The sequence below is a fragment of the Salmo trutta genome, chromosome 30 (assembly GCF_901001165.1).
Source record: "Salmo trutta chromosome 30, fSalTru1.1, whole genome shotgun sequence".
NCBI lineage: Eukaryota > Metazoa > Chordata > Actinopteri > Salmoniformes > Salmonidae > Salmo > Salmo trutta.
In genome coordinates, this window is record NC_042986.1 from 23529574 (window position 1) to 23553353 (window position 23780).

A 23780-nucleotide genomic window follows, 5' to 3' on the forward strand; every position below is an offset into this window, starting at 1 on the left:
AGCTGAGTTTAACTGTTGTACCCCATTAGAACCCAAAATATAAGGTTATTTTATTTCAATATGTGTAAACAAAGTAAATGTAAATTAACACTATATAGCCTTAAAACATGGTTAAAACTAGAATTGATATGGATGGTTCAGGAGATGAGGAGATAGAGGAGGAAGGCTCATAATGGCTGGGATGGAGTGAATGGAATGGTATCAAACTCATGGAAACCAGATACCGTTCCATTCATTCCATTCTAGCTATTACAATGAGCCATCCTCCCCAATGTTGGTACCACACGCTGCCTGTGACGGATGGTCAGTCCTTGCATCCACAGCTCTGTCTATGAATTTGAGAGTGGTTACATTTCTTCAGCCCCATCCCTCAGCTTTTTAAGGAAACAGGGGTGGGGAGAAAGCCTTGCTATTGTTTCTCCTGCTGACTGCTGCTTTAACTGTTTTTAATCATTTATTTCCTGATTCTGTTTTCTCAGACGTTTATGTAGGCATGCTATGTGTGTGTGCAATCTGAAGTCTACATTCAAACATTCACATGCTTACTAGCTGATCAGATCACATCACTGTTCAACTGATGTCAAAGGGGAAGAGGTACCAGCATGGATATTGACCCTCTCCCAGCACTTTCATTTAATCCAATATCCTCTTAACCAGCCAAATGGTTGAGAAGCTCCTATATCAAAGTAACTGCACATCCAGCAATAATGATCTAGAGTCAGCATGAGGCTGGGGCTGGGATGCCCCCTGCTGGGTTCAAGCCCTCCAGGACTCTAGTTTAGTAGCTCTGCTTATACGGATAATACACTTCTTTAGCTAACGCTGATGAAGTCTCATAAAGTCCTACTGATCTCTGCTGATAGTGATACCTACAATACCCAGTGATAGAGATCCAGCCATTCAGCTGCTGCTGCTGCTGATGCAATTTGTATTGGTAGGGTTCCCATCTGAAATGGATCCAGATTCCAGTGCGACCTGGGCCAGCGGCCACCAGGAGCCAGTCTGATGCAACCCAGACCACAGTAGTGTGATAGGGATCCTCCATCCAGCCTAATCTCATCTGATATGAATCCAGCTTGGATTGATCCAGCCTGACGCCGCTGTGGCTCTGCTAGCTCTTAGACCTGGCAAATATTGCTCTAGAATCTCATGACCTCATCATGTAGCCTACTGATCTAGATCTCAATCTATATTTATTGCAGTGACTATGTGATTCTGTGTTTAGACATTGTATTTCAAGGGTTAACTTTTGTCTGTCATTGGTAATATGGCAATAGGGATTTATGTTCTGACATATTTCCTCATGGTGAAAGATTTCATTCTAGCCATTTTCACATCTGTGTTCTATCTGAATGTTCACATTCTTCAGAACATTTCCATAATCAGTGCCATGGCAGTTTGATGCGATCTATGGGAATAGGCTTGGGGGGATTGTGTTCATGTAGTGAGAGAGCAATGGTAAAAGCATTGTTTAGGGAATACCAAGGTCTGATATTTATATCTGTGCTGCATCATTTTTCATCATTCTCTTTTTTAAATGTCAACTTACTCTCTCTCCCGCTCTTCACCCCCATCTCTCTCTCTCCCTTTCTCTCTCCCTTTCTCTCTCCCTTTCTCTCTCCCTTTCTCTTTATTCAGTGATTTGGGTCACTGGCTGATAAGAGACAACACACAGCTGGCCTAAAAAACTACAAACACACACACACACAAATACACATGCACAATTTTTCTGACACGCATACAATATACTTAAGGCACACACTCACCCAGAACATCCTTTAAAAAATGTGTTTACCGTTGTTTGCCCACACTGAAAATGTACTTCTGTCTCTGTCACTTTCCCTTCATCCATCCACACGGTCTCTCTCATCACTTGTTTTATAAACAAAACTCTGTGACCTGAATAAAACTGTGGGTGGGTGGGTGGGTGGGTGGGTGGGCGGGCGAGCGTGTGTGTGTGTGTGTGTGTGTGTGTGTGTGTGTGTGTGTGTGTGTGTGTGTGTGTGTGTGTGTGTGTGTGTGTGTGTGTGTGTGTGTGTGTGTGTGTATGTGTGTCAGTAAACCTCTCTCTTCATCATATCAAGAGATTTTCATTATATTTGCTTTAGATGTTTATATGACAGAGAACCCTTTCCAATTTGTTCAAATGTTTTCCCTAGCAACATGGTTGTTTCAATGTGTTGATTTAAAATGGAACCCAGAATGGTGGATTGATGTGTTGATTTATAATGGAACCCAGAATGGTGGATTGATGTGTTAATTTATAATGGAACCCAGAATGGTGGATTGATGTGTTGATTTATAATGGAACCCAGAATGGTGGATTGATGTGTTGATTTATAATGGAACCCAGAATGGTGGATTGATGTGTTAATTTATAATGGAACCCAGAATGGTGGATTGATGTGTTGATTTATAATGGAACCCAGAATGGTGGATTGATGTGTTAATTTATAATGGAACCCAGAATGGTGGATTGATGTGTTGATTTATAATGGAACCCAGAATGGTGGATTGATGTGTTGATTTATAATGGAACCCAGAATGGTGGATTGATGTGTTAATTTATAATGGAACCCAGAATGGTGGATTGATGTGTTGATTTATAATGGAACCCAGAATGGTGGATTGATGTGTTAATTTAAAATGGAACCCAGAATGGTGGATTGATGTGTTGATTTATAATGGAACCCAGAATGGTGGATTGATGTGTTGATTTATAATGGAACCCAGAATGGTGAATTGATGTGTTGATTTATAATGGAACCCAGAATGGTGGATTGATGTGTTTGTGTAAAGGATGGTAGAGCCAGTAATTTCATGATCAAATTGGCCAAGCTCTAGGCCCATGTCTGAATCTAATAAACTAGCAGCCAGATAACAAACATATGGACCATGTGGCCTTATCACATAGGGCTAATCTCACCAAATAATTAATGACATCATCATCCTTTTGGTTGACTCTGTTGAAGGCAAGAAGGAAAACACACTTCAAACATGAGAGGAAGCAGGTTTCAATAGGACTCAAGGCCCGAACAATGAATAAATGAATGGTCTCTAATCAACTGTGAGATCAAGGAGCGCTAAGGGCCCTTTATCTTTCTTGGCTGTTTGGTATTCACGTCAGCGTAGTGTGCAGAGGCTTACTGCTGTATTATTCACGCGCAAACCATAGGCCCTATATAAGCTGTTGCAAGATTCACACAATCACCCCACATGCGCCACGCAGCTGCTGCCATATGCCATCAGAGAGAGGAGGGATGGAGTGGGTCTTCTCGGATAGCGACCCTCTGTGTCGACCTGTCTAAGTGGCAGGACGGCCAGGGCCCTGGTCTTTTCCCATAAATGATCGATGTCGATGACAACAGGCGATTGGTTGGCATTGGCAAATGACACGGTTAGCCTATCCGTCAATCTATGTGCGTTCCCTCACACCTCTCGTGAATATATACTGCAGCATAATTTCCAGTCGAGGCCAGATGTAAACCGTGCCGCCGCTACCACCTGCCGCTCAGGATTTCAGGGAGGGGGAAAGGGTCTGGAGACTCTGTGGCACCGGGCCTGGTCAGACAAGGAGAGAGGGGCCGGGGGCATGCAATTAGGCTAAGGAGTATGTGACTGGCAGGCAAAATGAGTGAAGAAAGCCTCCACAGTGCCCCTCCCTCCCTGCACACTCGACCCCTCCGCGGGGTATAATCCACCACAGGCTAAAAGTACTCCCACTTTCGCTGTTCCCATGGTAACTCACACCGTTGAAAAGCAGCTCGTGGCGGATAGATAGGGGACTCCCAGTGAGGATGCGCTTATGGATCCACGGTTGCGTGGAGGGGAGCCACCCAGTTAAATTTGGACACAACCGTTTTTTGAAAAGGGTGTCTATAAATTAGTGATGTACAGTTTGCGAACGATTCGTTGTTTTTGAATGACTCTTCTGAGTGACTCGCTTGTTTGACCAGCTGGCTGGCCGCAATGAATTCTACAGCAGGATTAATATGCTACTCTGCGACTCTGGAGACGTTCTCCGACCAACAGCTGTCCTTCATAGGCCTATATGTGCGCATTAAAAACAATCATGCTACAGGCAGCATAGAGAAGCAATATACATGTTTAGAACTGATAGGTTAATTGATCGCCTGGTGCGAAAATGAATGCAATGAACTACATATTTATTATTTGGATGGTTCTCCCATTGATCATGTTCCCGCCTACAAATATCTGAGCATTTGCATTGACAAAGACTTAAAAACCCCAAAATGTTCTGGGTCCATCAGACCCACAAAAGTAATAAAATAAGACAAAAATGTGGGATAGATGGGCGCACGATCAGGCTATGGACGTTTCAGCACTACAGCACCATGGACAGCGACCATGTCGATCAGGCTATGGACGTTTCAGCACTACAGCACCATGGACAGCGACCATGTCGATCAGGCTATGGGCGTTTCAGCACTACAGCACCATGGACAGCGACCATGTCGATCAGGCTATGGACGTTTCAGCACTACAGCACCATGGACAGCGACCATGTCGATCAGGCTATGGACGTTTCAGCACTACAGCACCATGGACAGCGACCATGTCGACTATGCTGAAAGTAGCCTACATAACCATTTAAAAAAAAATTTTTTTTTATTAACCTTTATTTAACTAGGCAAGTCAGTTAAGAACAAATTCTTATTTACAATGGCGGCCTACCGGGGAACAGTGGGTTAACTGCCTTGTTCAGGGGCAGAACTCTAAAAAAATTAAGCCTTGTTGAACACTTTAAACAAAGAACTCTAAGTCTGAGCAGTCCACAACATTGATATCTTTCCGACGAGAAATTACTTGAAATGTTGGGTCATATTTAGTAGCTCTGTGATTGACCTCATTATAGCAGACAGCGGCACTCCAAATAGGCCTGCTGCATCACTCGGACCATTTGAGTCCACATAAGACCTGTTAAGTTAAAGGATAGCTCCTACTCAAAATACTTACCTCCTACTCAGAATATGGGTTGCGCGTGAATAAATGTATGAAATTACAAGAAAATAACACATGCTTTTATCCAGAGGCCAACCAACTACGTTAATGCAACATTGCTCTGGCCATGCAACATTCATTTGACGGTTAAGTGCACTAATGTATCAGCTAATTATATATGTATCTCGTTTATGCACGTATAGGTCTGCGTGCGTGTGTGTGGGCACGCGTGCATTTTAGAATGTATTGTAGTGATGGGAAGTTCGGCTCTTTTCGACTCGTTCAATCAAAATAACGAATCTTTCTACTAGTTTGGTTCATTTGAGTCAGTCATTCCCAGAGCACGCAGGACCAACTACCGGCCAACGATGAACTGAAAACTCGGAAGAGTCATGATTCTACAAGCCTCTCGTTCACGTCGTTTATCATTTTTTTATTTTTACATTTTTTTATTTCACCTTTATTTAAACAGGGAGTCACCATTGAGACTATGGACGGCTAGAGTTTTACAACACCCCGCTTTGACGTCGCTTCACATTTCAAGAACTTTCCATTAATACAAAAGTGTGTTTATCCAGATACATTATTTATATTAAATCTAGGAATATCATGGAATGATATCCAGTTTTAATGTAACCTGGTAAATTGCCTCACACTATTTTACTATGATATCCCAAGTGCCACTTTGGCTAGACTGCTTTGCGCGAGATAACATGTAGGCCTATCCGTCCTAACCACCGAGAGGGCGGCTCGCCAGCATAACCTACTTTTCACAGAAAATATTGTTGGTCTGCGAGCAAGGCGATCGAGCAATGACACCCAACAGGGCTGCCTGCCTTAACGGCCTGACCCTCGCCTCCTCGCGGCTACTGACTGACTGTTCTCAGCTCGGCTCGGATATCAGGAGAGAGCAAATGCATAGAGCGCGGGGGTTGGCGTTTTTTTGTCCATAATATTATTGTGGTTGGAGCATGAATATTTCAAAATGCGTGGATCCGCTCCAACCGTGGCAGCGGCGACAGGCAGCCAGACTGAGAGAAATACAGATTGGTTTTCCTAACATATCAATTTTGTGCCACAGCACATCCGACGATACAAGCCAAGGCTGCCAGACACGCCTTCCCTCCCTCAGCCATTTCCGAAATGTGGGGATTTCATTTTATAGGTTGTATAATTCACCAGCAGAATGAATTGTGTGATTAAAGTGGGAATAAAAGTGATATTTTCATATAAACTACTTTTCATCCACTTTGCAAATACAAGGAAATATATTTGGTCATATCCATATAAATTCATGTTTAACTAAAATAATAAGTGAAGGGTGATGATTATATCGAAAGAAAAGCAATGAATAGGGGGTAGCCTAGGCTAGGCTACTGTAAATTACTCATTGATGTTTAGGCAGAGCATGGCGTCATGAAGAGGCTCAATTCAGCCAGCTCATTCCGTACATAACATAAGCCTAACTGTCTTTATAATGTATTAGGTTACGAGTGACAGAACATGTGCAATAATAAACACAATTTGCAGTACTCTCTGTGTTATACTTTCATATTTAATAAAGCCTAAATATTTCTCATTATCACCAAAATGGCATTTGGTTTCATATGCTACATGGCTATTAGGTTCTGATATAGGCTATAAGGCTATAATGTAATTTATTGAGATGGGTTTATTAAAAGATGATTGTGAGATATAGAGTCGCTTCCAGTTGTGGATATGGCGGCTACGGGTGGGGTAACACCCCTGCGCGCTGGAATAAACCATTCTCTCTTATTTCTGTGAGTAGAGAGGGAGAGGGAGGCGGAGGAAGAGAGTAGCGAGGGGGAGGGGTGTAGAGAGGAGGAGAGTGTTACGCGAGGATGGTAGTACCACGGGGTCTGCTGAGAGCCATGTTGGATATGAATGAAAGGGAGAGATGCTGCACCCCTGACGCCGACAGCCCGAGTTCTACCGAACACAGCGAGTAAATGACAACTTCCCGGGCCCAAGGAGAGACCGGGGAGCGCGGGGGAAGGTGTCGAGCGGTGCCGCTGGAGCTGGCGACCTAGCCGGCGACGGAAGAGAGGAAGAGACGCACTCGAAGATAGAGAGAGAGGGAGAGAGAAAGAGAGAGGGGTGAGAGGGAGAAAGGGGGAGAGGAGAAAGGATCTTACCAGACTAATGGCTGCACTGCTACTGGGTTCCTGCCTGCTCTCGCCACTTCTTCTCCACCTGCTCCTCAGCCCTTTGTTAGCAGTTATCCCGGGGAAGGCAGCAGGGCCCTGCCGCTGGAGCCCGGGACCCTGCCCTGAGACACCTAGCCATCCCGGGGAAGCTGGGGTCTTGGCGAGCAACAGCGGCTCGGTGATTCGCCCCAGGTGGACGTTACAGCGGTTCCCATCGGGACCAGAATGCCCAGTGTGGAGTCTTTTTATATGGCACGGAGCGCACGGAGACCCTTTTGGACCCTTGTGCACGGAAGAAGGGTGGGCGACAGGAGCGTGGAATGGAGACATGCTTCCCGACCCTGCAGGTATGAGCAGGAGCAGCAGTGGGGAGAGGGGCGTTGTTTCACCTGTTTTCTCTTACCCTGTTCAAAATGGCAAAATGCGGTTTGTACAAAGGACTAGAGTGTGCGCGCGATTACCATCCTGTCTGCTGCTCTCCAAACCCGACACCAGGAGAGTTTTTGTGCGCGGCCACCACCCGGGACCTGAGAGCGAGGCGTTCGAGATAGCTAGGGACGTGAGAGGGGCTTCTGAAAGGTGTAGAAGGCCTCTCCGCCACCCACTTTCTCCAACACAGCACATATATATAGCTAAGCAACCACCTGGACAGCTGACATGGGGCCCTCACTCTCATTTGGCCGATAATGCTTTGAACTCCGGCGAGGTGGCCACCGGGGATTGTTCTCATGTGGGCAGTCACAATGCTATCGATCTCACAAGCAATGGTTGCAATCGTTCGTTGACTATGACCATTGGGAGAACAGGGAGAAGCGGGGCGCAAGGGCCCTACACATGCCACCTCACCTCAGCCGCCGTAGGCAGCGCGGCCAGATGTTACCAGTCGCCCGGGATTACTGAAGGGCGGATGGCCCTCACAGGTTGTTACTGTAGTCGTACCCGAGACACGCCTGCAGTGCCCAGTCCTGGGCATCCCATGGGTGTGGGCCAGAGGATGGACGGAGAGAAGGCACAAGTCAACAATCACGTAAACGCAAATGATCCGGAGGATGATTTTGCCTCTGTTTATCTAACAACCAAGCCTAAAGTGCGGGCTGCTCCTCCACAGAAATTATCAGTGTTGGCTGGCCGAGAACAGACCTCTCAATCCCGTGTAGAGAGCAAGGGGTTACCCTGGGGGTCTCTCCCCGTAACGAGGTGTTGTGGTTTGCAGCAGATGGATGTGGGGGGAGGACCTTCAGCCAACGTTATTGGACCTGGGGGGAGCATAGCAGGGAGTAATGTCGACATCCACTTTTCCCCCACCACAAATATTACGGAGAGCCTCTGTTTTCTATCTAACGGTAGGCATACCGCTAATGAAAACATAAATTCACTTAGCTCTACAAACTCGTTTTCCTTATTCCATGACGACATACAGGCAGCAGAATTGTCTGTTCGAGCCACTAATCCTCACCCTCAGTCCGAGCCAGCTCACAGTGAGTCAGCTCTCGTCACGCCTGTAATGTCCTCCATCACTGCTTTCACTATATCATTCTCGGCATACGCCCGTGCAATTAAGTCTGGTATTACTCACAAGGATATCGTAACCCCAACCCCTTCATCATTCTCCATCGAGCTCAACCTGACTAAACGGAATGATGACTCACATTCCCGGCCACAAGCTAGCCCCCACCACACTACCCGTTCTCAGCACACGGGTTCAGCACCACAGGCACTGTGGACAGCTCCCATGAAAACCTTTACACAGGATTCCCAAAGTAAACACGCAGATTTGGCTCACCACTTTCAGCCAATCTTTTTCGGGAGTGTTCACAACGTCAATAACAATAACAACATCAGAAATGACAACCAGAACCACAACAACAATAGCAACGAGGAGAACAAAGAGGAGAATGTTCTAACGAGTGACGAAAGTAACGATGCCGATAGTAGACAGGTGTCTGGGGATCTGAGTGGACCGTGCTCACAGACACAGCAGGGGTCGTTCCCGGAAGAGTGCCTCCACGCTGCGTGTGCTGTCGACAGCTTAACCACTGTACAGGGGGGCACACGCACGCAATTAAAATCCAGTAAACTGGTGCCATTACAACAAGAAGGTGTCAGTCTGCGAGGGAGGCATATGGGGGTCGAGGTTGAAGAGGGGTCTGGGGAAGGAGAATTACAGGTGGGGGAGGGGGAGAGACAGGCCAGAGAGGCTTGGAGGGAGGAAGTGGAGGAGTGGGAGTCAGAAGGAATAACAAAGAGAGCCACAGCCCAAACAGATGAAACTGGAGAGGGAGAGGGAGAGGGAGGAAAGGGTCAGGAGAGGGCCAGGCACACACAGGCACAGAGTGGAGCAGGAGGAGGGGGGAACAAAGAGTGGCAGGGGGATGAAAGCACACAGGGAGAGTGGGAAGAAGAGGAGGAAAGGCACAGTTCCAGGGGAGAGAGAAGCCTGGAAAGGCACATAGTGAAAGATAGAGGTGAGGAGGACAGAGAGAAAGAGATTTCGGTGGTGGGACGCGCTCGGCGTGCTGCCAACAGACACCCTCACTTCTCCCTGTATAACTTCCAGGTGCAGGTACCAGAGAACCAGCCCCCAGGCACCTCAGTCATAGCCATTTCAGCCACAGACCCAGACTCAGGTGATGTAGGCAGGCTCAGCTACACCATGGCCCCTCTTATGAACAGCAGATCAACTGACTACTTCCACATCGACCCCGACACGGGCCTCATCACCACCTCCCAGGTGCTGGACAGGGAGCACATGGACCTGCATTACTTCCGGGTCACAGCGTCAGACCACGGCTCTCCACGCCTCTCTGGCACCACCATGGTGGCCATCACCGTGGCCGACCGCAATGACCACTCGCCCATTTTTGAGCATGCAGAGTACCGGGAAACCATCCGGGAGAACGTGGAAGAGGGTTACCCCATCCTGCAGCTCCGAGCTACTGACCTGGATGCCCCGTCCAACGCCAACATCCGCTACCGCTTCATAGGAGACACTGCAGCCACCGCTCGCGCCGCTTTCGAGATTGACCCCCGCTCAGGCCTGATCACTACGCGGGGGGCAGTCGACAGGGAGACCAACGAGCGTTACACCCTCCACGTGGAGGCCAGTGACCAGGGAAAGGAGCCCGGGCCGCGCTCAGCCACCGTTAAGGTCTTCATCACGGTGCTGGACGAGAATGACAACGTTCCCCAGTTCAGCGAGAAGCGCTATGTGGTGGCGGTCAGGGAGGATGTCCGGCCCCACTCGGAGATCTTGAGGGTAAGTGCTACGGACCATGATAAGGATAGCAACGCGGCCGTCCACTACAACATCATCAGTGGGAACAGCCGGGGCCAGTTCAACATCGACAGTGTGACAGGGGAGATCCAGGTAGTTGCCCCTCTGGACTTTGAAGCAGAGAGGGAGTACACTCTGAGGGTCCGGGCCCAGGATAACGGCCGGCCGCCCCTCTCCAACAATACAGGTATCATCAGCGTGCAGGTGACCGACGTTAACGACAACCCTCCCATCTTCGTGTCCACACCGTTCCAGGCGTCAGTGCTGGAGAGTGCCCCCGTGGGCAGCTCCATCCTCCACATCCAGGCCATCGACACCGACTCTGGGGACAATGCCCGTCTGGAGTACAGGCTGACTGGCACTAGCCCTGACACGCCCTTTGCCATCAACTCTGCCACCGGCTGGGTGACGGTCAGCTCGGCTCTGGACCGGGAGTCTGTGGAACACTTCTTCTTTGGGGTGGATGCCAGAGACTATGGCGTCCCACCTCTCTCTGCCACAGCCAGCGTGACCATAACAGTGATGGACGTCAATGACAACAGGCCAGAGTTCCTGCAGAAAGAGTACTTTGTGAGGCTTAATGAGGACGCGGCCGTGGGCACCAGTGTGGTCGTTGTGACCGCGGTCGATCGTGATGTCAACAGTGCGGTCACCTATCAGATCACGGGGGGCAACACGCGTAACCGCTTTGCCATAAGCACAGCCGGAGGATCGGGGATGGTCTCTCTAGCGCTGCCACTCGACTACAAACAGGAACGGCGCTACGTTCTGACTGTGACCGCCTCAGACCGCACACTACACGACACGTGCCAAGTCCACGTCAACATCACGGATGCCAACACGCACCGGCCTGTATTCCAGAGCGCTCACTACTCAGTGTCTGTGAACGAGGACCGGCCGCCGGGCAGCACGGTCGTGGTCATCAGTGCCACGGATGATGACGTCGGTGAGAACGCTCGTATCACCTACTTCTTGGAGGACAACATCCCCCAGTTCCGCATCGACCCGTCCAGCGGAGCCATCACCCTGCAGGCCGAGCTGGACTACGAAGACCAGATGACCTACACTCTGGCCATCACCGCCCGGGACAACGGCATCCCACAGAAGTCTGACACCACCTACGTAGAGGTGAATGTGAACGATGTGAATGACAATGCACCACAGTTCCTCAGCCCCAGGTACCAGGGCACCGTCAGTGAAGACGCGCCACCCTTCACTAGCGTCCTACAGATATCCGCCACGGACCGAGATGCCCACGCCAACGGCCGCGTCCAGTACACCTTCCAGAATGGGGAGGATGGCGATGGAGACTTCACCATCGAGCCCACATCGGGCATTGTACGCACGGTCCGTCGTCTGGACCGCGAGAGCGTTCCCTTCTATGAGCTGACAGCGTACGCAGTGGACCGTGGTGTGCCTCCACAGCGGACGCCCGTCCACATCCAGGTCACAGTTCTCGATGTCAACGACAACGCGCCCGTGTTCCCAGCAGACGACTTTGAGGTTCTAGTGAAGGAGAACAGCGCTGTGGGGTCAGTGGTGGCCCAGATTACAGCCACAGACCCAGACGAGGGGGCCAACGCCCAGATCATGTACCAGATCGTAGAAGGCAACATCCCTGAGATCTTCCAGATGGACATCTTCTCTGGGGAGCTCACCTCCCTCATCGACCTGGACTACGAAGCCCGCTCAGAGTACGTGATCGTGGTCCAGGCCACCTCAGCCCCCCTGGTGAGCCGGGCCACGGTGCGCATCCGGCTGGTGGACCAGAACGACAACCGGCCCCAGCTCCAGGACTTCCAGATTATCTTCAACAACTTTGTGTCCAACCGTTCCAACAGTTTCCCCAGTGGGGGGATCGGACGGGTGCCGGCCCACGACCCGGACGTGAGCGACCGCCTCTACTACACTATCGACCGTGGCAACGAGCTGCACCTGCTGCTTCTCAACCACAGCAGCGGGGAGATCCGGCTGAGCCGCAAGCTGGACAACAACAGAGCCTTGGTGGCCCCCATGCTCATCACTGTCACAGGTGAGACAGAGAGAGAGAGAGAGTGTGGCTGGATGTGTGAGAGAGGGACGGGGACAGAGAGATTTGTGTGTGAAAGAGTGTGTGGTTTGTGTGTGTGTGTGGGACAGAAATAGTGTGGAGGAAGGGCTGGTCAGAAAATGGGAATGGCTGAGCGGTAAAGGGGCATTTCAAATACTTAGGCTGTTGTTCCATTATTCATGTATTTGTATTGAGATAAATGAAAGAGGTGATATGTGCCATGGTATGATAAACTGCCTGGTAACAATGGTTTATGATTTATTTTACTGTACAACAGTCATGCATTTCTAGTTTGTTAATAAATAGGTTTTATATGGGCAGTGTTTTTTGTGTGAGCTGGCCTATTTACAGAGCTTTTATTCCAATTGCATTGTGGGTGCTTAATGCCTATTTGTGTGTGATTTTGAGTAAGAGTGTGTGTTTGTTTGTCTATCTGTGTTTGTTTGTCTGTGTATGTGTGCGTGATCGTATGTGCGTGTGTGTTTGTGCATCTCTCTTTCTCCCTCTCTACCTGCCCCTTTCAATTTTCCCTCTGCAGTAGGATTCTCTGTTCATCGTTTCCCTCCCTCCTTTTCACCCTCCCTCCGTCTCTCCCACACTCAGCCTTTCTCAGCCTCTCTCTGCCCACTCCTCTCCTCCAGGGCTGGAGTGTTATGAGATTATAATGAAATACAGTCAGTCTGAGAGCAAGTCTGTCAGATTCATTGTATATGCTGCTGTCTGTGTCTGCCTGGCTCCCCTCCCCTCTCCTCCCCTCCCTTCACATTCACTCTCTCTCTCTGGCTCTCACGCTCTCTCTCTCATGCTCTCTGTCTCTTGCTCTATCTCTCTGGCTCTCATGGGCTCTCTGTATCACTCTCTTTTCCCTCTCTATGTCTCTCATGGGCTCTCTGTATCACTCTCTTTTCTCTCCCTCTCTCTCTCTGTCTCTCTCTCTCTCTCTCTGGGGCTGTGGCTATCTCTGGTTCTCTCTCACTTGCTTGGCTTTGACTCGTGCTCTTGTCTAAGACTAGAGAGTGGGGAGATTAAGATGTAATATAGCCAGTCGGTCTAAGATCCCAACAGGACAGCAGGACTCATCTGATATCTGTCTCTGTCCATCTGTCTGTCTTCTTCCCCTGGGACACCAACACACACCACCACCACTTCCCCTCTTTTGTGTGTGTGTGTGTGTGTGTGTGTGTGTGTGTGTGTGTGTGTGTGTGTGTGTGTGTGTGTGTGTGTGTGTGTGTGTGTGTGTGTGTGTGTGTGTGTGTGTGTGAATCTGTGTGCTTGCGGGTGTATCTGTGTTTGTGTGTGTCTATACTATACAGTACATATGGGTGTAGACAGAGAGATTTAAACATGAAAGGCAAATAATATTGATTTGATTTGCGCTTTCTATAAAACGTGTGTTGTAAACGTTTACCGTCCAACATATATAAATGTGTTCTTGACTGGTCATGCAAGGGATGGCCAGATAGTTTGACACAGTTTACAGTGTTCGTAAAGAGATCCTTTTCTTCCTGCTCCAGCTGTAGGATTTTCACATGAAATAATCCCTCTGTTGGCAGCCCAAGTGGCGCAGAGGTCTAATGCACTGCATCGCAGTGCTTGAGACGTCACTACAGACCTGGGTTCGATCCCAGGCTGTGTCACAGCCGGCCGTGACCAGGAGACCCATGAGGCAGCGCACAATTGGTTCAGCGTCGTCCGGGTTAGGGGAGGGATTGGCCCACTGGGATGTCCTTCTCCCATCGCACTCTAGCGACTCCTTGTGGTGGGCCGGGTGCTTGCAAGCTGACTCTCTCGTCAGTTGTACAGTGCTTCCTCCAACACATAGGTGCGGCTGGCTTCCGGGTTAAGCAAGCAGTGTGTCAAGAACAGTGCGGCTTGGCAGGGTCGTGTTTCGGAGGACGCATGGCTCTCGACCTTCGTCTCTCCTGAGTTTGTACGGGAGTTGCAGCGATGGGACAAGACTGTAACTACCAATTGGATACCACGAAATTGGGGAGAAAAAGGGGTAAAAATACAACAAATAAATAATAATAATATAATCCCTCTGTAATGCACTTTAACCACAATAGACAGCAGGGTCATCCTTTACTTATTCAACACACCCTAATGCATCCTGTAGTGAGTGTGTCCAGGTGTATTTGTGTGTGCAAGCGTAAGGACAGTATAGTCAATGTGAGGTAGTGTGTATGCTACAGATGAGTAATTTCCCGTTATATACATACAGTAGTTGTAAACGTGGCGTGGTAGATACGTCTGTGCGCCTGTGAAGATAAAACATAGATAGATCAGATCACTGAGACTATAAGCATAAGTCTGTAAAATGCACTTTTATGCTGATGCCTGATGTGTGTGTAAAGTGACCGTGTGTGTGTGTGTATATCCATGTATGTGGTTTAATGGGAGATTAGACACTGTGTTGTAAAGATGCAGTATAAGCCTGTAGAGAGCTCTTTGACTGTGTGGCTTATTCCGTTCTACTTTGCACTGAGAATAATGAGTGTTCAGACCTCAGGGGGAGAAGGGATTTTAGAACAAACAGAGCACGGAAATCATCTGTCAGACCACTGTCTGTAGTGTGTATGTGTGTGTCTGTGTTCACACAAGCAAGATTGGCTACGGATGTGTTTCTTTCTATGGTTGTGTGTGTGTGTTTCCGTGTGTGTGAGTCTGTGCCACATTGTGTGTTCATAATTTAACCCTCCTGGGGACCTACAATTGTTATTTCTAGGTGACTCTGCATGCCCAAAACAATTTCCATCCATTTGAAAAGGCCAACACTTGTTCAGTCTCCCCTGATATGACTGGAGGGACAGGGAGCTGTGTGTGTGAACATGAAATGGAAGTTGTTCCCGTCTCACAGCAGGTTCAGGCTTGGCTAAAGTGACAGAGCAAGGAGCAAGGCAAGGCTCCATCTCTTTAAAAAGGTTTGGGCATGTACTGCATAGCTACTGACGTGGGTAGCAGTCAACTTGCTATTTCCAGCCCTAGGTTTAGGAAAGGAAGCCTTGCTTATATCTAGGAGGCTGTAAAACTATATTAGCCAAGTGTACCTGGAATAGCCCCTCTCAACCCAGCAGACCTAAAACGCCACCCCTCCGTTTGAAGTGTGGAGTCATGACGCGAAAAACACGGATAGGAGAAAAAAGAAGCCCACAAAGTGTTATTTACAAACGCTTGTTTTCACCTCAGTGCTAAAGATGCTAAAATAACCTCCATTTATGCTTTGGGGAGATTTATAAAAGTTTAAAGATGTGCGCTAGAAAGGTAGCTTAGCCTCAGAGGGCCAGTAGCTATATGTATTAGGTCTGGGTTTTGTTGTACACTGTGTAGCTACAGTACCTGCTTCAGAGTGCGTTAGCTACTAGCTGCTAGCTGGGTTATATTATTGTGCTGTATGTACAGTATCTGTTCCTAAGTTATTGCTGATTGCTCAGTTATATTGTAGTGTATGTAGCCTACCTGCTCCCGACTTAGCTAGCTGCTAGGTGGATTAGCCTCTATTGTAGCTCATTGTGTGTACCTGTTTCTGAGTTAGCTATGTAGCTGCTAGCCGGAAATAAGCCAGGCAAGGGGGGCAAATCACAAAAAATTACCTCCTTGACTACGATCCATGTCTCATTTCAATAACAAAAGTAATTAGATATTCATTTTTGCAAGTTATTCAAATGTAAAATATATTTTGCCTGAGCAGTATTCCCTATTTTGTATTCTGTTTTGACATTTCCTTTTTCTTTTTACAATGAGAGAAATTCTCCACTGTTTTTCCCCATATTATTTCTTGAACATGAAGAATCATATTTTGGTTTGAGCCTTCCTCTCATAATCCTAGTCGACCCCCTGGCTGTTCATTTATTAGCGCCTTGTGTGTGTGTGTGTGTGTGTGTGTGTGTGATGTGAGTGTGAGGTCAGTAGGGAGTCAGCGTCCTCATAATCCTGTAATCAAACCAGCTGCCACTGCTCCCCTCCCCCCACAATGTCAACATCCTCATTCTGTCTCCTGTCTCTCAGTAGCTCCACCGACCCTCACTCTCTCCTGTCTCTCAGTAGCTCCACCGACCCTCACTCTCTCCTGTCTCTCAGTAGCTCCACCGACCCTCGCTCTCTCCTGTCTCTCAGTAGCTCCACCGACCCTCACTCTCTCCTGTCTCTCAGTAGCTCCACCGACCCTCGCTCTCTCCTGTCTCTCAGTAGCTCCACCGACCCTCACTCTCTCCTGTCTCTCAGTAGCTCCCCCGACCCTCACTCTCTCCCGTTTCTCCTGTCTCTCAGTAGCTCCACCGACCCCCACTCTCTCCTGTCTCTCAGTAGCTCCACCGACCCTCACTCTCTCCTGTCTCTCAGTAGTTCCACCGACCCTCACTCTCTCCTGTCTCTCAGTAGCTCCACCGACCCTCACTCTCTCCTGTCTCTCAGTAGCTCCACCGACCCTCACTCTCTCCTGTCTCTCAGTAGCTCCACCGACCCTCACTCTCTCCTGTCTCTCAGTAGCTCCACCGACCCTCACTCTCTCCTGTCTCTCAGTAGCTCCACCGACCCTCACTCTCTCCTGTCTCTCAGTAGCTCCACCGACCCTCACTCTCTCCTGTCTCTCAGTAGCTCCACCGACCCTCGCTCTCTCCTGTCTCTCAGTAGCTCCACCGACCCTCGCTCTCTCCTGTCTCTCAGTAGCTCCACCGACCCTCGCTCTCTCCTGTCTCTCAGTAGCTCCCCCGACCCTCACTCTCTCCCGTTTCTCCTGTCTCTCAGTAGCTCCACCGACCCTCACTCTCTCCTGTCTCTCAGTAGCTCCACCGACCCTCACTCTCTCCTGTCTCTCAGTAGCTCCACCGACCCTCACTCTCTCCTGTCTCTCAGTAGCTCCACCGACCCTCACTCTCTCCTGTCTCTCAGTAGCTCCACCGACCCTCGCTCTCTCCTGTCTCTCAGTAGCTCCACCGACCCTCGCTCTCTCCTGTCTCTCAGTAGCTCCACCGACCCTCGCTCTCTCCTGTCTCTCAGTAGCTCCACCGACCCTCGCTCTCTCCTGTCTCTCAGTAGCTCCACCGACCCTCGCTCTCTCCTGTCTCTCAGTAGCTCCACCGACCCTCACTCTCTCCTGTCTCTCAGTAGCTCCACCGACCCTCACTCTCTCCTGTCTCTCAGTAGCTCCACCGACCCTCACTCTCTCCTGTCTCTCAGTAGCTCCACCGACCCTCGCTCTCTCCTGTCTCTCAGTAGCTCCACCGACCCTCGCTCTCTCCTGTCTCTCAGTAGCTCCACGACCCTCACTCTCTCCTGTCTCTCAGTAGCTCCACCGACCCTCACTCTCTCCTGTCTCTCAGTAGCTCCACCGACCCTCAATCTCTCCTGTCTCTCAGTAGCTCCACCGACCCTCACTCTCTCCTGTTTCTCCTGTCTCTCAGTAGCTCCACCGACCCTCACTCTCTCCTGTCTCTCAGTAGCTCCACCGACCCTCACTCTCTCCTGTCTCTCAGTAGCTCCCCCGACCCTCACTCTCTCCCGTTTCTCCTGTCTCTCAGTAGCTCCACCGACCCTCACTCTCTCCTCTCTCTCAGTAGCTCCACCGACCCTCTCTCCTGTCTCTCAGTAGTTCCACCGACCCTCACTCTCTCCTGTCTCTCAGTAGCTCCACCGACTCTCACTCTCTCCTGTCTCTCAGTAGCTCCACCGACCCTCACTCTCTCCTGTCTCTCAGTAGCTCCACCGACCCTCTCTCTCTCCTGTCTCTCAGTAGCTCCACCGACCCTCACTCTCTCTTGTTTCTCAGTAGCTCCACCAACCCTCACTCTCTCCTGTCTCTCAGTAGCTCCACCGACCCTCACTCTCTCCTGTCTCTCAGTAGCTCCACCGACCCTCACTCTCTCCTGTCTCTCAGTAGCTCCACCGACCCTCACTCTCTCCTGTCTCTCAGTAGCTCCACCGACCCTCACTCTCTCCTGTCTCTCAGTAGCTCCACCGACCCTCACTCTCTCCTGTCTCTCAGTAGCTCCACCGACCCTCGCTCTCTCCTGTCTCTCAGTAGCTCCACCGACCCTCGCTCTCTCCTGTCTCTCAGTAGCTCCACCGACCCTCGCTCTCTCCTGTCTCTCAGTAGCTCCCCCGACCCTCACTCTCTCCCGTTTCTCCTGTCTCTCAGTAGCTCCACCGACCCTCACTCTCTCCTGTCTCTCAGTAGCTCCACCGACCCTCACTCTCTCCTGTCTCTCAGTAGCTCCACCGACCCTCACTCTCTCCTGTCTCTCAGTAGCTCCACCGACCCTCGCTCTCTCCTGTCTCTCAGTAGCTCCACCGACCCTCGCTCTCTCCTGTCTCTCAGTAGCTCCACCGACCCTCGCTCTCTCCTGTCTCTCAGTAGCTCCACCGACCCTCGCTCTCTCCTGTCTCTCAGTAGCTCCACCGACCCTCGCTCTCTCCTGTCTCTCAGTAGCTCCACCGACCCTCACTCTCTCCTGTCTCTCAGTAGCTCCACCGACCCTCACTCTCTCCTGTCTCTCAGTAGCTCCACCGACCCTCACTCTCTCCTGTCTCTCAGTAGCTCCACCGACCCTCGCTCTCTCCTGTCTCTCAGTAGCTCCACCGACCCTCGCTCTCTCCTGTCTCTCAGTAGCTCCACCGACCCTCACTCTCTCCTGTCTCTCAGTAGCTCCACGACCCTCACTCTCTCCTGTCTCTCAGTAGCTCCACCGACCCTCACTCTCTCCTGTCTCTCAGTAGCTCCACCGACCCTCACTCTCTCCTGTCTCTCAGTAGCTCCACCGACCCTCACTCTCTCCTGTCTCTCAGTAGCTCCCCCGACCCTCACTCTCTCCTGTCTCTCAGTAGCTCCCCCGACCCTCACTCTCTCCTGTCTCTCAGTAGCTCCCCCGACCCTCACTCTCTCCTTCTTTCCTATTTGCCCTGTAGTACTCCACACTTCCAAGCTCTTTACAGACAATCTATTTCCTGCAGTTTTTGTATTCACATGCATGTAACTGTTCTAGTAGTATTATACTGAATTTAATGTATACTTTTTGTATACTTTTTGTATTATCTTTTTATTATATTGTACTTTCATCATTGTTTTTATTGTAATTATTTTGAGCAATCTTTGGAAAAGTAGTGTAATTATCCTGTGACAAAGCGAAGATAAAAGGAGGATAAATTGCTCTGTGTGTGAAGATTATGCACTTGTATGACGGCTGCTCATGCTACCTAAATATATGTATCTCTACAGATTGACATAGCAACCTCACCCCCTCTCTCTCCTCCCATCCCCCTCTCCCTCTCTCTCAGACGGAGTCCACAGTATCTCGGCCCAGTGCGTTCTACGAGTGCTCATCATCACAGAGGACATGTTGAGCAGCAGCGTGACAGTGCGCCTCCAAAACATGTCCCAGCAGCACTTCCTGTCCCCACTGCTGGGTCACTTCCTGGAGGGGGTGTCGGCGGTGCTGTCCATCCCTCCGGAGGATGTTTTTGTATTCAACATCCAGCCGGACGGCGAGGCAGGGGGCATCCTGAATGTCAGTTTCACCGCTGCGCTGCCCGGGGGTAACTTTTTACCCTCAGAGGCCCTGGAAGAGCAACTCTACCTCAACCGTCCGCACCTCACCTCCCTGGCAAAGATGGAGGTACGGGAGGTGGAAGAACAGACAGATCAACTCAGAAACACAGATAGCATTAGACATATGTGGTTACGCATCAAGATACATAGATGTACGCACTGAACACACACTTACAAGAGTACATTTTACTCATGGACGGACACACACACACACACACACACACACACACACACACACACACACACACACACACACACTCGCTCTCTTTCACTCTCACTCTTTTCCCAACCCGTCCACTGAATTGAAACTATCTGTGTGTGTGTGTTGTAAAACAGGTGCTCCCGTTCGACGACAATGTGTGTCTGCGAGAGCCGTGTCAGAACTACATGAAGTGCATCTCGGTGCTTCGCTTCAACAGCTCTGCTCCCTTCATCTCCTCTCCCTCCATCCTGTTCCGGCCCATCCACCCCATCGCCGGGCTGCGCTGCCGCTGCCCCGCAGGCTTCACTGGGGACTACTGCGAGACGGAGATCAACCTGTGTTACTCCAACCCCTGTCTCAGCGGAGGAGTGTGTGCTCGCAGAGAGGGAGGCTACACCTGTATCTGTAGAGAAGACTACACAGGTAGACTACACAGCTAATAGGTGTTTAGTCACTGCGTGTGTGTGTGTGTGTATGCTTATGTCTGATTCACTGTGTCTGACATTTTGCGTGACGTTTTCTGACTGTTTATGAAAAATGTGTGTGTGAGTGTGTGTGTGTGTGTGTGTGTGTGTGTCTCTGGAAACAGAGGAGTGTTGTGTCCTCACAAGGACACAGGACTAGACGTGTTTCACATCCCTCCTCCTTTCCCATGGGAATAGCTGCAATACTGTGTTATGGTGGAAGTGATGGAGGATAGATCCCATGAATATGTTAGAGGTGTTTCATGTTCTATTTCATTTCACATCAAAAAAGCTTGGGGTGAACCAGCCCTTTTCTTTCAGAAGTGAGAAGGAGCCTTAAGCGCTGTTCAAACTCTTACAGAGAGAGAAGTTAGAGACTTAAGGAGAGAGGGAGAACTAGAAAGAGGGCGAGAGAGATACGGGGAATGAAGAAAGCGATCGCAACGATGAATAGAAAATAGAGACTGATGGGAAATAGAGAGGAGGGTTTTGAGGATTTTCTGTATTGCCTGTTTTTGTATGAAATGTCACTGTGTTGTTTCAATGGACTGCAGACAACTAACACAGGCATTTAATAAGGATTCTGCAATAGACAGAATGATTCCCATGGAGAAAAGAGAACTACTTAGAGTATTTATAGATAAAGGAAAGAGGGGGAGTATAGAGAGGGAGCGATGGAGCAAAGAATACATTTTACATTTACATTTAAGTAATTTAGCAGATGCTCTTATCCATAGCGACTTATAGTAGTGAGTGCATCCATTTTCTTACTGGTCCCCCGTGAGAATGGAACCCACAACCCTGATCTTGCAAGCGCCATGCTCTACCAACTGAGCCACATGGGAAAAGGGGGGCTAAAGGGAGTGGGAGGGGCGAAGCTTGGAAGAAGAAAGGGAAGCATCAGAGGCAGAGAGAGGAGAACTAGGCAGAGAAAAAGAGAGAGGGACTAATGTACAGAGAGAAAGAGAGGTAAGGAAGTAGAGAGAGAAAAAGGGAGAGAAGGATGTAGAGAGAGAACAGGGAAGGAAGGAGGTAAAGATGAGGAGAGAGGGAAGGAGGTAGAAAAAGAGAGCGAAAGAGTCAGAGGAGGTAGAGAAGGAAGGAGGTAGAGAGATGGCCTCTGGGGGATGTACCATGTGTGGGAGGGAAGGAGGGGAAGGTTGAGGAGCCGTAGGGGAAGCGATGGCTTTGATGAATAAAACATCCCATGAATGAAGGGGTGTGAATGCATTAGCTCGAGATACAGAGAGAATGAGGAAGGGAGGAGAAAATAAGAAGCAGGGGAAATAAGAAGCAGAGATAGGGATGAAGGGCAATAGGAAGATAGTTTTAAGGATGTGCAGGCATAGGGATGGAGAGAATAAGGTAGGAAGAGAGGAAAAGGGGAAGTCAGGATTGACAGGGAGTGTGGAGAAGAAAAGAGGGAGAGGGGAAGAGGACAGAAATAGTGCTCCGTTTGTCCAGAATAAAGAGAATAGAGAAGCACCAGTAGAATGTAGAGTCGTTTTTTATAACAAGAGCATAACTGTCTTGTTATCTTAGGGAAAGCTTTTGTACAGTAATTGCTCCATATCCATGTAAGTCTGTGGAGAATATGAATGTAGAAGCTAAACTGTGCTCCCTAATGGTTTGAGTGGGCCTTGAGTGTGTCGAGTGTGTTGAGCGCAGAGTTGTACACCAAACAATTATAGGAGAGTCAGTGAAGTGAAAAGAATAGGATCTTCTGTTCTTTGCCAGGGCAACATGGACTCAGTGGTAGACATAACATAGTAAATGTAATTTATACAATATGTTACCAATTAGCAAAACGTATGATATGTTATGTATTCACATTTGTTGTCTCTAACATCAGCTAGGTGGCTAATGTTAGCTAGGCAAATTGTTAGGGTTAGGGGTTGTTAGGATCAAGGTTAGGGTTAGGATTCAGGTTAAAGGGTTAAGGTTAGGGTTAGGGTTAGGAGGGTTAGCTAACATACTAAGTAGTCGTAGCTAAAATGAAGTAATTAGCTAAAATGCCAAAGTTGTCCGTGATGAGATTCAAACACGCAACCTTCAGGTTACTAGACGTTTGCTCTGTCTGTCTGTGTGTCTGTCTGTCTGTATCACTAGACAAATAATTCATGATTATTAATGTTTGTTTATTTATTTTAATATTAATAAGTTGGTGCGTGTGTGTGTGTGTGTGTGTTTGTGTGTGTGTGTGTGTGTGTGTGTGTGTGTGTGTGTGTGTGTGTGTGTGTGTGAGCATGCACGTGCCAGAGAGAGAGAAAAATAATATAATTGGTGGTGGTGGTTTTTGTGTGTGTGTCTTGGGGGTGATTGGTAGTGTTGGTGTGTGTTTGGCAGGACCAGCTGGCAGTGAATGTTGTTGCCTGGGTGGGTAGAAAGGAGGGGTGAAAGACGTTTAAAGTCTTGATGCTTTTAGACACAGAACCCTACCATATTTTAACACTGCACATCATACCGGGGGGTACAGTCAGTCAGGTTGTGTGTGTGTCGGCGTGGGTGTCCATACATGCATGAGAAAAAGACCAAGGCACTCTGCAGTCTCGCCCACCGAGCACGGTCGTCTGCTTGGTGGTTGTTTTAAACCATGCCAGTGGCTGCATTCACCATAGAAGTGCCTTGACGCTGAACAAATATTGTACCAACGAGACACCATTAGGCCCGCCATACAAAGGCCTAGCCTGCAGCTCTAACATGATCTGCATGTCTCCATGGACCTCAGCAGGCCTCTAAACTGGGGGCCTGGAGGAGCAGTGTGTCTGCAGGATGAAGCCAGTTCATCCCCAGACTGTGTTTACACCAGCTCATTGATAGGGAGGCTGGCTGGAGCTCTCTAGCTGGGTATTGTACTCAATCTGCTGAGTCTGACTATATGTATATTTTTGCCTGTAGTGATATAGTTTTATTTGCTGGGCATTCAGTAGGGACTACTGCCCACACAAATGGGTTTGCCTGCAGTGACAGTCATATTTTGAGAAATCCTGGCAAAGGAATTGTATGAGGAAATGTTGGTTCATCCCATAGAGAATGATAGAAGCCTCTAGTGAGACATGTTGGTTTCTAGTGGCCAGAAGGCGGTTATAGCATGGGCAGCTCCATTGTGTGCTTCCACCA

At 49.1% G+C, this 23780-nt stretch overlaps 1 protein-coding gene across 1 annotated transcript in view; it reads left to right on the forward strand.

Annotated features, from left to right (window-relative positions):
- The first annotated feature begins 7917 nt into the window (after window positions 1-7917).
- celsr3 (cadherin, EGF LAG seven-pass G-type receptor 3) overlaps window positions 7918-23780 on the forward strand; it is a 55252-nt gene continuing 39389 nt past the window's right edge. Inside the window, exons 1-4 of the mRNA XM_029724408.1 lie at window positions 7918-8157; window positions 8551-12436; window positions 19724-20061; window positions 20331-20619. Coding sequence (XP_029580268.1) covers window positions 7918-8157; window positions 8551-12436; window positions 19724-20061; window positions 20331-20619 — 4753 coding nt within the window. The remainder of the gene's footprint in view (window positions 8158-8550; window positions 12437-19723; window positions 20062-20330; window positions 20620-23780) is intronic.